This window comes from Schistocerca cancellata, chromosome 8 (genome assembly GCF_023864275.1).
Source record: "Schistocerca cancellata isolate TAMUIC-IGC-003103 chromosome 8, iqSchCanc2.1, whole genome shotgun sequence".
NCBI lineage: Eukaryota > Metazoa > Arthropoda > Insecta > Orthoptera > Acrididae > Schistocerca > Schistocerca cancellata.
In genome coordinates this window covers 521,202,628-521,217,960 of record NC_064633.1, presented here as the reverse complement: position 1 = coordinate 521,217,960, position 15,333 = coordinate 521,202,628, and the positions used below count along the sequence as shown (strand labels likewise).

Here is a 15,333-nt window from a genome sequence, read left to right as displayed (position 1 = left end):
TTGGTTCCAGCAGTTTTTAGGCGCTTTCACTATTCTGTATGTGAGGATATCTAGGTACCAAAAAATTGTCATAAGCATTACAGGGCATTTAACTTGGCCGAATTTAAATGCTGACATAGGGAAGTGAATCACTCAACATCAAGAATGCAGAATGGCTAAACCCAATTGTAGTACCTGCTGCTGCAGTCTGGCTTCCAGTCAGCTAGAAAACCCTAAACCCTATGGATAAAGTGTTTATCAACTATCTGGGGCCTCTCCCCATATTAAAAACTGTAACTGATACATATTTGTTGTGGTTGATGCATTTACTCGTTTTGTTCGGTTGCTTTCGACTCAATCTGTGAAATCTGCAGTTACTATTCAGCACCTGGCCAAAATATTTTCAGTTCAGTAAGCGATAAGCTGCTGACAATTTACATGGATGTATGCCGTCTGTTCTTTCAGATATGTCCAAAAGAACAGACACAATGTGAAATCTAGAGCTGTGCCAATATTTTTGTCCTCTGAATTAAGATGGTTTTTCTTTTAATAGTGTGATCTCACACCATGATCACCACCTATTACCCACAGCCATAATTTGTGTAACAAGTTATTGTATCTCGAAATCACCCCCAATTATTTTCCGTGCACAGTCTCAGCTGAAGTGGGAGCAGTCAATCATCTAGCTTTAAATTCACATTTAATACAGAGATGCATGAAACCCACAAAACAGCACCTGCCGAATTAATGTTTTTTGCTTCCAGTTAACTCACCTATATCAAACCCTGTGGTCGATTATTGACCACCTTCCTGAGGACATTAATCCCAATGTCATTAGAGAAAACTGGGATGCTGCAAGGAACAACATTTGTTTTGCAAACCAGAGGGAGACTATCGGGTATGACGGGCAGGCAGCCTTCCTCATTAAAGGCTGGTGTTATTTTCTTAAAGAATTTCTGGGCTCCTACAAAGTAGTACAGTTACTACTAAGATGCACCCTCACTTTGTGGAGGCATACACCATCAAAGGTGATCTGCTCAATCATGTTTCTTGTTCAGGTCAGAGACAGTTCATGGCACATTTAAGTTAGCGCAAAGGTAATCCCAGTGATTGAGATGCTGAAACACAGGTAGACCTTCAAATTTTGGGGTCTTGCCACTATCACCCCCTCCCACCCCCATTTTCGTATAAGAGAGAGTGGAGTGTGGGGGGGGGGGGGGTGAGGGGGGAAGTGGGGGGAGAAATGAGCCATGTATACATTCTCATTGGCTTGTGTGGTGTCACGGTAGGTGGCGGCAGAGGTCAGTTGTGGGTTGACCATTAGTGAAAGTGTCTGTCTGGATAGTAGTCTGAGTTTCCAGTTTGCAAGCCATGTAGGTCCACTCACCGAATTTGGATGGTGGATGTCAACTTTGTAGAGCATGCCTACGCCTACTAGAGTGTCACAGTTTCTATCTGCCTCTGTAGCATCAGGTCATACTTTGGAGTTCAATTAGTCTTGTTTCTTGCTGCCTTGGTTGGTGGACCTGGCCCCATACACTGTCTTTAAGTTGGTCTGGTGACAAAAGTCATGGGACACCTCCCAATATCGTATTGAATCTCTTTTTCCCCGGCAAAGTGCAGTACCTCTATGTGATATGGACTCAACTAGCCGTTGGTAGTCACCTGGAAAAATATTCAGCCATGCTGCCTCTATAGCTGTCCATAGTTGCGGAAGTGTTGCCAGCACAGGATTTTGTGTATGAGCTGATCTCTCAATTATGTCCCACAAATGCTCGATGGGATTCACGTTGGGCAATCCGGGTGGCCAAATCATTTGCTTGAATTGTCCAGAATGTTCTTCAAATCAATCAGCAGATGTACACAGAGCAGTCTGCTCTGTGTACACTAGTGTTTGTATGTTTGCTTCTAAAAGTCCTGTGTGATACATTGATACTCATGACATGCACTAGACATTATTTAAATAGTGACAAATGTAATGTTGTGGCTTAAACCATTGTAACACTTATCTGTGAAGATGGCCCATGACTGAAATTGGTTGATATTTGGGTTTAAAATAAAAGCAGCTGACGGTCAAACATGCATTTTATACATTACTTGATGGCTGTTGATAGTCACCTTCCAAAAATATTTAATTAATATATTATTCCATTATTCCTTAGATAAACATGTGGCTCTGCTGATCTTGTCACAACCCTACCAACCTCCTCCTATTTGTAAAAGATAGCGTTCTAAAACCGTCTTATGTGACGAGTTTTTGGCTGTTCCTGCAAAGCAGTGTGACCGTGTCACCACTTTGGTTACCTTTCCTAACCCATAACTTTCGACTTGCAACTAAACCAACAATACATACATTTTGAACACTACTTTCATATAACATGCACACTCATACTGTAATTAACTGCATTTGTACCTCTTTGAAAATTAACTATGGAAACTTGCTGCATCTGAATCGTTAATTGGACAAACTACGAGTCATTGTGAAACAAATTGTTTCGACAAATGATGTTTTCCACTAAAGTACAGTGCATCACACACTATTAGGTTAGGATCAATACTGACTCACCTTGCGAATGGTCCTTCTGAAAAACAATTGAACACTTGCTACAAAGAGTCACAAAGTCCTGAAGGCATGAATTGGGTAGAGTCAACTTATTAATTCAACTTAGAACCGATACTGAATTTACTGTTTCATGAAAGTGATGTTTGTGGTGCCAAAATGAAATCTACAGACTAAATTACTTCACATACAAAATTACTTTAAAAACTTGAAAGCAAAACTGAAGTTACTACTGGTCTTTAGGCATCATTTACTTTCATATGGAATTTTGAGTGAATGAATTTAAGACAATAAGAGTCAGGCAAAGGATGAAACAATATGACCCATCAAATTTGTGAGACTCATTTTCTCGCATTAATGCACACCAACACTGTTGCTTCAAACGGTGCAACTTTCCAACCAAAAATTAGTAACTTTAACACAGGATTTAAATGAAATGAAATAGGTGCTTGAAATAAAATGGTAACACTCATTACAGTTCACAATCTATGTATTTAAATCAAAATCACTTTTCACACAGTTTTAATCAGCATGAGTCTGGCTCTCCTACATAGTAATATAGCGTAAACTGTCTGCACCTTTCCTTTGCTGATGTAGTGCAGATGAGGACATGGTGCTAATATATTCCTGCATATTCTTCTCATCTCTAATAAACAGGGTAATCAAAAGACCATAATAGCTACCCTTGATTAGCACACTTGAAGCAATATGGTGCTACATTAGACACATCTTATTTTGCCGGGAAAACTCTTGCACTCAAAATAACGATATTAGAGAGACAACTTTCATTTGCAGAAATATTGGTTACTACCCATGTTGCCATCAACTGTACCAAGGACAGCACAAATGTCTTTCAAAACATGTCACATGACCTGCCATTATCACTGTCAGCAGGCTACTCCCCACAGCTCAAGGCTGCACTATACCACATACTGCCTAAATGGTATTCACAAAACTGAAAGTGGGAAGGCCTATATACTACCCTTTCTCAGCGCTGTTTGCTGTGCCAACCTACTACATAATTCTCTTTGTAGAGAAAGTGCTCCAGAACACAACAAGAAGGGGAATGGCTTGGCTGCCTTCCAGCCTAATAGCTGCTATACATTTAATGTTTGTGTATATGCTTACGGCTAGAACAATAGATAAACAGATGTTATCAAATCATCTTATAGTTTCACAAGGTGTTGATTACCTCTCTCTACATATTAGCATTATCAAATATTCATAAATCAATCAAATAATACACTCCTGGAAATGGAAAAAAGAACACATTGACACCGGTGTGTCAGACCCACCATACTTGCTCCGGACACTACGAGAGGGCTGTACAAGCAATGATCACACGCACGGCACAGCGGACACACCAGGAACCGCGGTGTTGGCCGTCGAATGGCGCTAGCTGCGCAGCATTTGTCCACCGCCGCCGTCAGTGTCAGCCAGTTTGCCGTGGCATACGGAGCTCCATCGCAGTCTTTAACACTGGTAGCATGGCGCGACAGTGTGGACGTGAACCGTATGTGCAGTTGACGGACTTTGAGCGAGGGCGTATAGTGGGCAAGCGGGAAGCCGGGTGGACGTACCGCCGAATTGCTCAACACGTGGGGCGTGAGGTCTCCACAGTACATCGATGTTGTCGCCAGTGGTCGGCGGAAGGTGCACGTGCCCGTCGACCTGGGACTGGACCGCAGCGACGCACGGATGCACGCCAAGACCGTAGGATCCTACGCAGTGCCGTAGGGGACCGCACCGCCACTTCCCAGCAAATTAGGGACACTGTTGCTCCTGGGGTATCGGCGAGGACCATTCGCAACCGTCTCCATGAAGCTGGGCTACGGTCCCGCACACCGTTAGGCCGTCTTCCGCTCACGCCCCAACATCGTGCAGCCCGCCTCCAGTGGTGTCGCGACAGGCGTGAATGGAGGGACGAATGGAGACGTGTCGCCTTCAGCGATGAGAGTCGCTTCTGCCTTGGTGCTAATGATGGTCGTATGCGTGTTTGGCGCCGTGCAGGTGAGCGCCACAATCAGGACTGCATACGACCGAGGCACACAGGGCCAACACCCGGCATCATGGTGTGGGGAGCGATCTCCTACACTGGCCGTACACCAGTGGTGATCGTCGAGGGGACACTGAATAGTGCACGGTACATCCAAACCGTCATCGAACCCATCATTCTACCATTCCTAGACCGGCAAGGGAACTTGCTGTTCCAACAGGACAATGCACGTCCGCATGTATCCCGTGCCACCCAACGTGCTCTAGAAGGTGTAAGTCAACTACCCTGGCCAGCAAGATCTCCGGATCTGTCCCCCATTGAGCATGTTTGGGACTGGCTGAAGTGTCGTCTCACGCGGTCTGCACGTCCAGCACGAACGCTGGTCCAACTGAGGCGCCAGGTGGAAATGGCATGGCAAGCCGTTCCACAGGACTACATCCAGCATCTCTACGATCGTCTCCATGGGAGAATAGCAGCCTGCATTGCTGCAAAAGGTGGATATACACTGTACTAGTGCCGACATTGTGCATGCTCTGTTGCCTGTGTCTATGTGCCTGTGGTTCTGTCAGTGTGATCATGTGATGTATCTGACCCCAGGAATGTGTCAATAAAGTTTCCCCTTCCTGGGACAATGAATTCACGGTGTTCTTATTTCAATTTCCAGGAGTGTATTATTATAACACACTGTGAACAATTTGAAGTAATACTGTTCCATTATATACTACTTGTAAAGTTAAAATTTAAGATTGCTTCATTTAGCTTAAAATTCCAGTTGCGACTACCTTGTTGTAATCCTTAATCTGTTTTCTTAAGCCTCATGATACATCTATCGTGAACAGTTGTAGTGTTAATATCAATTTCTTTGGCTTTTGATATAAACTTCCTCTTTATGCCTAAGTGATCTATATTTTGGTCATGTTTAGTACCTAAACCAAACAGACAGCTTACTGAATTATTGTGGAGCACTGGAGCACACGTCTCTCCACAGTTTAAACCCTTTGTTTATATGCATCCTTGAACTACCAGCTGTGCTTCATACCTAAAAATGTATCCTTGGAGAGTCTTTTTAGTTTTGAAAAACCATGTGGTGTCGATTAGCTTTATATCTGAGGGTAAAAATTCCATTTCCATGTCCGATTTTCAGCAGGTGACTGCAATTCTTCTTTAATTGCTTGAACCCAATTGTGTCCATAGGATAGCAGATCAAGTAATGATTCACTCTTATTGGTTTTGGAATTCTTGATAATCTTCTAAGAATTTGACTTTGCTGCGAAGAAACAGAATTTTTATTTGTCTCTCATGAATTTCAATTTTCTCAGCTGCTTTGATTGGATAAAGTACATCTTGAGCCATCATATTCTCATCAGTAATGGGTTCAGATTCAATTACTTCTAGTTCACTCTGCTTAATTTCAGAAATAACTGCTCCTAAGAACTTGCACTGTACAATATTTTTGTTATGTATCACTTCTTATGTCTTTATTAATTTTTGTTAGTTGGGTTGAAATAGCCAACATGCCTTGCTCTGTTCAGAGTATCCTACCAGTAAAATACACATTCAATGTTGTTCTTATCCCATTTATGCATACTTGCTTTAAGTAGACTGATTAAGGACTTGCTGCCAAATATTCTTAAATGCTGAAGGTTTGATTTTCTTCTGATGTCATGCCTTTTAAAAATTTTCTAGGTGATCTATTAATGAAATAAACAGTTGTTGTGACTGCCTCTCAATGATGCTTTAATGGTACGCTTGCAGCAAATAACAAGTGCCTATCTTTTTCTACTAATGTTCCGTTACACCTTCCTGCTAGTCTGTTTATTGCGGTGTTTAGGATATTGTAGTTTGATGAATTATTCCTTCATTCTTTAAGAAGTATGCTAGTTTTTGGTTCACCTATTCATTCCTGTTGTTTGAGCACAATGTGTAAATTTTACAACCAGTCTATTTTTCCCCTGGCTCCTTGAAATTACTAATACTTTCTGGTATGCGATGTTGGTCATTTAGTACATATAAAAATATCTTCTTTGAATAATCATCTACTAGATGCAGGAAATATCTAGTAACTCCAACTGATATTGTTTCCTCCAGTCCACGCAAGTCACAATGTTTTAATTCATGGATACCTTTTGCTCTCAACGCAGAATGCTCGAAAGGTAATCTTCTCTATTTACCTTCCAAGCACATAACACATGGAAAAGCAATAGCTACTCTCTAATTACTGCCCTCAGCCACACCTTTTTGCAAAGTTTCCATTCTGTCAGGGCTTAAATGTCCTAATCTATTATACCACAAGTTTGTATTGTTCATTAGTGATATGCATGTGACTTTCACTAAACAATTATCTGGTTTATCCAATTTGTACATGCCACTATCAAGCATTGCTGTTTCAAATAGTTTCTTTTGTTTATCATTAATCAACAGTTTCATTTCAGTGGCGATGAAATGTCCCTTTTCCACTATCTTACTAAGTCTGCATCTAACAAAAGTAACTCCAGGTTGGAATATTAACGATATGAGGAAAGACAGTTTGCTACTCACATAAAGGTGACATGTTGAGTTGCAGACAGGCAAAAAAAAAAGACACTTACATAATAGCTTTCTGCCAAAACGTTCTTCAGAAAAGGAAAACACACACACACACACACACACACACACACACACACACACACCCCTCATGCACATGTGACTGCCATCTCTGGCAGCTCAGACCAGAATGCAACTGTGATGTAGAATGGAAGCAGCAATCTGGAGGGGGTGAGCTAGTGATAGCAGGGTGGGGAAAGAGAAGAGCACTGTTTGTCGAAGCATGTAGTGACTAGATTGCCAACAGGTGCAGTGTCCGGAGGCTGTGGGGCATGGGGTGGGGGAGGAGGGGGGGGGGGGACAGGGAGGGCAAAAGGAAAGGAATGGGGAAGGGTGCGTTGGATGATGGCGGCACACAAAAAGTATGGGAGTACGAGAATAGGGAGGAGGTGATAGGACGGACGGGGTGGAAACTGTTAGGTGGATGGTGCTGGGACAGTAGGTTACCATAGGTTGAGGCAGGGATAATTTCGGGAGCAGAGAATGTGTTGTAATGATAACTCCCAACTGTGCAATGGGAAGTGCTGGGTGCGTCAATTGGGCAGGTCTTGCTTGTGGGTCTTCCACAGGGATGTCATCCTTGTGGCCAGGGACTGGGATTGGCATAGGGACTAGAATGTTGTGGAGGTTAGTTAGGTGACAAAACATAATTTTAGGAGGGGAGGTGGTGATAGGTAATCAAAGGCCTGATGAAGGGTGTGGTTCTTTTGTTCCAGACCACGGTGGTATATGGTGATTAAGGGAGCACTCCTCTGTAGCTGGTTCATGGAAGGATTGGGGGTGTGTGAGGCAATAGCACAGAAGATCTGTTTGCGGACTGTGCAGGCCCTGATGCGACATTCAGCATACTGGGCAATGGAGTTCTTCATTGCAGACATTCAGGTCAGGCTGCATGGGAGGAATTTTTTGGAGTGTAAGGGATGACAGTTGTCAAAATGCAGGTGTGGTTGGTGGGTTTAATGTGGGCAGAGGTGTGAATGGAGCCATCAGAGAGGAAGAGGTCCATGTCACAGAAGGTAGCAGGCTGGGTTGAGGAGGACCAGATAAAGCAGATGCGAGAAAAAGTGTTGAGATTGTGAAGGAATGAGGATAGGACATCTTGGCCCCAAGTCGAGATCATGAAGATATCATTAATGAACCTGAACCAGACTACATGATTGCCGTTTTGGGAGGCTAGGGAGGTCTCCTCTAGATAGCTCATAAACAGGTTGCATAGTAGGGTCTCACTGAGCATCCATGGCTGTGCCGCAGATTTGTTTGTGTACCTTCCCTTCAAAGGAGAAGTAGTTGTGAATTAGGATAAAGGCATTAAGGTATATGAGGAATGAGGTAGCAGATTTGGAGTCCGAAGGATGCTGGGAAAGGTACTTTTCAATAGTGATAAGTTTATTGTACTAATGCATGCATGTAATATTCAGAACACATGCATATATACAAGAAAAAAGAACATGCATGGAAATTAACTGCAAAGAATACATAATTTACAGAGGCACAGATTCTCATTTACAACATTCAGCATGTCATCAGAAAGACAAAAAACCACGTACTATGCACCAAAAATTCAAGCATTTTGGAACATTATTGGGCATGAAACAGTGGAACACAAATGAACGTAAGTCCAACTTGACAGTAACTGCAATACAAATCTACCTGCATGCTTTGTCCCATTATGCCATCAACACGGTGGCCACCCAGGTTTCACGCACATTTGAGATGGCAACCACAAGATAGATCGTAATGCTCGCAAACAAATATAAGTAACATCTGGAGTATTTCAGTTTACCAATAAAACGAAACTAAAGGGAGAACTGTAGGAATTAGGGACTTTGGTGTGATGACAAACTAAAAATATACCAATAAGAATAATATCACTCCAAAACAAACCCAAAACCCAAAAAAAGAAATCCTCAAGAATAAACCAAACAAAAAGAGTGCACAAGAAACATAATTTGAAATTTCACTTGACCTATACAGCTCGAATGGTGAAAGTGATACCAGGATCTCCCACACAGCTTGAAAACCTGGTACTGTAAATTTTGCTTCACCAATGTAGCTCAGCTCAAATGAAGACCACGCACCAACAACCCGTAAGTAGCAAAGCTATTATAAAAAACTAACAAGACAAAATAATAACAACACATTCCACAATATGCACCACGGTAAACTATTAAATATGAACTTCAGCTACAAACCACAAAATCAAAAAAAGTACTCCAACACCAATTTTGATACCCACATCTCATCTCAAAGAAAATTATGAACTTAAAGAAACACAATACACTTTTTACAATAAGGACCAAAAGTGCATAAAAATGTACTTACACCCAAAATCACCTAATAAATGAATCTAATTGGGGCACACATGCATGCATGCACCCCCCCCCCCCCCCCCCCCCCCACACACACACACACAAAACCCAAAAATATAATTACTGAAACTCAATGAGAACACCGTGATATATACTCATTCTTGGTTTGAGATGCAAAGACTTTGCTCAGTTTCACAATTTCCACGCAATACTGATATGTCACTCATTCCAACCAGAGACAATATAACTGGAGATATTTTATTTTAGATACCATATCAGTACCAGCAGCAGCAACAATGAACAACTAGTAAACTTTATTGTAAGATGCATACTTAGTAAAAAATTTCCAACAATGAACAACACAATGAACTAATAATTTCAAAATGGAAAAACATTAGTAGCCAATAAATAATGGCATTAAAATAACTTATTCAGGTCCAATGACACCCTAATACCACTCGCAAACAATTTAGGAAGATAAACATTCCACACTACAATGCACCACTGCTTACTACAAAACGCCCTCTACAAGCACGAACTATTTCAAAAACATCGCACCTCCTTGGCATCACACAACACAAAAGAGTTATGACATAGGTCAACGCCAATGAATGGAACTGGAGGAAATGGTCAATCCTAAGGTGATATGAAATTCAAATCACTAGCTGCTAAATTCAGTGGATTCTCCCCAACAGAAATTTATAACACATGGATGAAAATGGTATCAAAAGCAGATCCCATAAACTAAATTATACACGTAATGCATACTCCATCACCAAACATCAGATTTGCCACGCCACCTGTTGAAAGATATCACAAAAATACTCTAGAGTAGTAACCGGTTATGATGATATCTCAACCGAAGTATTACAATTTTATGCTGACTTGGTAGTAACACCCTTGTGTTACCTTTCTATCCAGGTGGTGAGCCCTCTGTGTTCACAAATTTACACGAGAATACTGAATGTTCAGCAAACCCGAAAATTGCAGTTCCACCCATGATCTTCAACTCTTGACATCATCAATAGTGCGAAGCATATATAATATGATGAACATGGCGTCACTCATTAAACCCATGAACAAACATAAATAACATGCTAAATATTTAACCGCAGCAATAAAAATGAAACTAACAGGACAACTACGTGGGCAGTAGGGGGTTTTGGGCAGGGAGAAACTAAATATATGACAATAAGAATAGTGACACAATTGCAAAACAAATATAATCAAAAAATAAAGCGCACAGTGTTCAAAGTTCTTGGAAAAAAAAAAGGTAAGTATTCTGAAATTCGCATGCCCTTTATATGTGGGTTACGATATCAGTAACCCCCACACAGCAGAAAAACCCAGAGCTGCTAATTTGACTTGGTCTGTATAGGTCAAATGAAGCCCTTGATACTGCGAACCTGCACAAAACACAATACTGCAATTTTCACTTCACTTCCATGACAGTTAAAACAAAGCCCTCAGTACCACAAACCAACACACTTAACTCATCAAATCCATTACTGAAACCTTCACCCACCCATCTAAAACGAAGTCTACAGTACAATAAACCAAAAGTCGTTCACATAATGACAAAAAGTAATGTAACCAATGATCATAACCAATGTACACAACACCTACCAACCACAATCCAACACAATTACCAAACACTAACAACAAAACCCTGAAATTCATGAAAACTTGCATAATCACATTTCTATGTATACGTACAACTACAAGTATAAACACACCCACTATACATTCCACATAAAAAATAAAAATCACAAAAATACTTACCAACCAAAGACACCATCTCAAATCTAGACTGGTCAACCCCCTCCCTACCCCAATCTAAAAAGCAAAACGAAATCCATAATTACATCCATACTTCCAAACCCAATGCTCTCCGAATAAACCCCCTCCAAACAAAAGAAGAGCTAAATCACTCCTAATTCACCCTCTTCCCACATTAACCACATTATATGCCCCCCCCCCCTCACAAAAAAAGCTCTTCGACTAATGACCCTTGGCCTAAACATTTACCCTATAGCCCTTAGTACTCAATGAAATGGACAAAAATCATCCGTAACATTCTTCTGCCAAAAGTATTCAACTAGATGAGACTGCAAAGTGGAACAGTGCCTCTGCCCTTTCTCTACAATGGGTTTAACAGACCCACAATACCCCTCTAATATATTTGTACAAGCCCCAGTACTGCAATCCTTCAACTGAATATTGTGATTAACTCCTAACTGTTGATACCCTCTTTTCCCTAAATACCTAGAAATGAAGAAAAAAAACCATCATCAGAAACTAGTTCTACCCCTCTAAATATAATCCTCAATCAAACCCACTAATACCCTTTTAGTCTATCTCTAAATCTGAAAAACATCTGAAAACCCGCCCCCTGACGTAGCTCCCCACCCCACCATAATCCATACAAGGACCATCTCTCCCAAATTTGCTTTCCCCAAATTGTGACGCATCTATTTCCACCAGAACTCTCTCCTCCCCCTCCCCATTTCCCCCTAAAAACAATTAATTGCAAGCAAACTTCCCTGCAAAAAGAACAATAACGAAAATAATACATCACGAAAACAGCTTCACAAATGGCCAACCTAGAAGTTAATTTCTGTAGTATCTGTGACTGGCAAAAAAAAAAGAAAACAAACATTAAATTTCGACCATAAGAAACACATGGCACTGATCATTCCAAACTCAAACATGAATCCATCAGCCATAATATGCAAAATCGAAGCAACTCACATGCAAAACAGCACTAACTCTTCTGATAATGACCTGACACACTCCACTCTCAACGCCAAATGACTCGCCAACATACCTAACAAAAAGATTTGAAACAAACATCCAAGACAAGAGAGCACCATAAATACTACAACACGCCATTTACAAATACAATCTGTCTGAAAAACACCATGTCATTATGGCATGACACAACATAACACAGTTACATCATGGGTCAAAGCAGAAAACTTTAGATTGACCCGACCCTTCTTTCTGAGAATTACCTCTAACAACAGCTTAATTTCACTTCTGTAAAGAAATAAGGCAATGTATGATCTTACAAATCAATAAAAAAAAGTAATTTTCTTTGATCTTGTAAAATCGATGGTAGGTCATGGAATTCGGATAATGAAACTAATATGGTAGGCCTATAGCATTAGATGTCTGCCCTTGCATGGATCAAGTCATCTCTTAGCAACTGAAAAAAAACAGGGTCACTTTAGCAAATGACAACAGGAATAAGATTCAATTCAGAGAAAGGAAACATTAGGCCTACATATGGTGTGCCAAAAGGTTTGGTGCTTGGCCCATTCCTGTTCTTGATCATCTTAAATGATTTACCCATGATACTGGAGGGCTCTTCAAAAACTTGCTGATAGGTACGCTATATTCAAAAAGGACTTGAACTCATCATAACTGATACTGCCATGAGAATAATGAAACAGATTTAAAACTGGTTCACAGCAAAACAGCTTAATCCTTTGTTTTATGAAACAAATGAAAAAGATTTAAAAAAAAGTAGAAATCAATGTGCACACATTGGTTGAGGCTCCATGTACATACTTCAGGGGCTTCCACTTATAAACATACATGGCAACAGCATCTGGACAAGTTAACCAAAAAGCTCAGTTCCCCCTTTTTGCACTCCGAAATCTCTCGCATATTTGCTCTGAGTTCTGTCTTACGACAATCTTCTGGAGCATTGCAGCTAATGCGAAGAGAGTTTTTATGTGAGAGAAGAATGCAATAAGAATATTGTGCACAGCTGATAACTGAATATCTTGCAGAAGCCTTTTAGGTGACATAGGGATTTGTACACTTGCACACCAATACTTAAAGTCCCTAATAGTTGGTTGGTTGGTTGTTTCGGGGAAGGAGACCAGACAGCGAGGTCATCGGTCTCATCGGATTAGGAAAGGACAGCGAAGGAAGTCGGCCGTGCCCTTTGAAAGGAACCATCCCGGCATTTGCCTGGAGCGATTTAGGGAAATCACGGAAAACCTAAATCAGGATGGCCGGACGCGGGATTGAACCGTCGTCCTCCCGAATGCGAGTCCAGTGTCTAACCACTGCACCACCTCGTTCGGTAAAGTCCCTAATACTATTTGTGTTTAATAACAAGAGTGAATTTAGGATGAACTCAGTAACTCACAACCTCAATACTAGTAGTAGGAATAACTTCCATACAGACTTTGTGTCTCTTTCTCAAAATGGAGTTTTGTATCCAGATGCAAAAATTAGGTTGTCTGGACCTGCCAATACCTGAAGATGGCATTGTCTCAAAGCAAGACGATGATGTGGCTTGTGACGCCACATGTGTGCAAACATAAAGAGAATTGAACATTGGCCAAACTTATTTTGTGTCTATCTATATTACTTTTTGAAACATAGGTTCTAATGACAGACTGATCTATAGAATAGCCTTGGTCTCGGTTAGGTTGGAATGTCACAGTTTGACAGTCGGCTGATGAAGCAGTATTCAACATTTCAGTTTGACCCAAAAATATATAACAGGTTGTTAGTGAAAATCAGAAAGAAAATTGAATATCCCTAAATATTTAAAAACAAAGTAAGAGAATAGATCATTAAGCACTCCTAAAATTTATCAGAATACTGATGAATATAAATTACAAGTCCAATATTTGTATTAGCGATATCCTGACTTTATCAGTATACAGACAGCTGATGGTGGTATGCGCGAAGACGAACAAGTGTATGTAGGCCTACCTAACTACCATGATTAGTGGGTACATATGTGCTAGTCAGTTCATCTGTTGTGAGCATACTTTACAGACATAGCAAGCTATAGTTGCCTGGCTTTCACTATATAACTTAATTTGTGCCACATCCCTTAAAAACTGTTCTTCATGATAGGATTTACAGAACACGATGAGTGAATGAATGAGCTATTCCTACACACAATGTGCTTCGAAAACTTGATATGTTTAGCTGATACATTCATTTAATATTTTTCCATTATATAGATGTTTACTAGATACGTCTTGATTCATGTGCAGCTAAAATAACCAAATGAAGAAAAGTGGTTGACACCTTACCATATCATCGTTGTATAGCGGTGCTGATGCTGCATTCAGCGTGGTGTCATCATGTAATATATTACTGGTAGGTAATGAAGTACTCAAATTAATGTGTACTGTCGGATGCTGAGCGTCGCTAGGAGCCGAAGCCTGTTGGTATTTAGAAAGAAATTGTGTCAAATACAATACATTGTTCGAAGACAAAGCATCGCTCAAGCAAGTTACGTCAACTAGAAAACCATTTATATGGGCGGACAATAGGTTGACAATGTTTCATATATAGATATGGGGACAAGATATGGTAAATATTTGATAGCCACGAAAGCTCAATAAAGGAACCTTCGCTTCCGAAATAAGGATTTGAGGTAACATTTACTCACTGTGCCATATGTATTGTTTACTTCCATGACAATCTCTTTAGCTACACTAATTTAAAAAACTACTAATTTTTATTACAAGTGACACTAAAACAAAACTATAAATAACAACCACTTCCCTTCCCAAATCGATGGCTGACAGCCACAGACATTATACAATAACAAAGATGCAGCAATATCGCAGGTCATACAAATTTCGACTGATATTAGTAAAAATGTACCGGTCCTAGAAACGATTAACGGAAGGCACTCGATATTAATCAGCACAAATTCCACCAGTTAATCCGATTTTCCATAATGTGCTTTGCAGTTTCTCTGCATTTCTACTGTCTCTCCAGTGAGTTGTACCTTTACTTCGTTGTCGTACGGTATTTTCAATTGCATTGTAGTAGCCCACTGTAATGTTTCAAATTCGAACAAATTAGCACATGTAGTGTATCATGCACTGCTAGATGTTAATTGGAAATGTTGATTTGTTTCT

The 15,333-nt window shown here is 40.5% G+C and overlaps 1 protein-coding gene across 1 annotated transcript in view; it reads right to left on the bottom strand.

Moving 5' to 3' along the window:
* Positions 1-14,997, bottom strand: part of LOC126094717 (NEDD4 family-interacting protein 1-like) — a 48,266-nt gene extending 33,269 nt beyond the window's left edge. The window contains exons 1-2 of the mRNA XM_049909258.1: positions 14,856-14,997; positions 14,494-14,625 (exon numbers count right to left, since the gene is read on the bottom strand). Coding sequence (XP_049765215.1) covers positions 14,494-14,625; positions 14,856-14,882 — 159 coding nt within the window. The 5' untranslated portion in view covers positions 14,883-14,997. The remainder of the gene's footprint in view (positions 1-14,493; positions 14,626-14,855) is intronic.
* Positions 14,998-15,333: the final 336 nt, after the last annotated feature.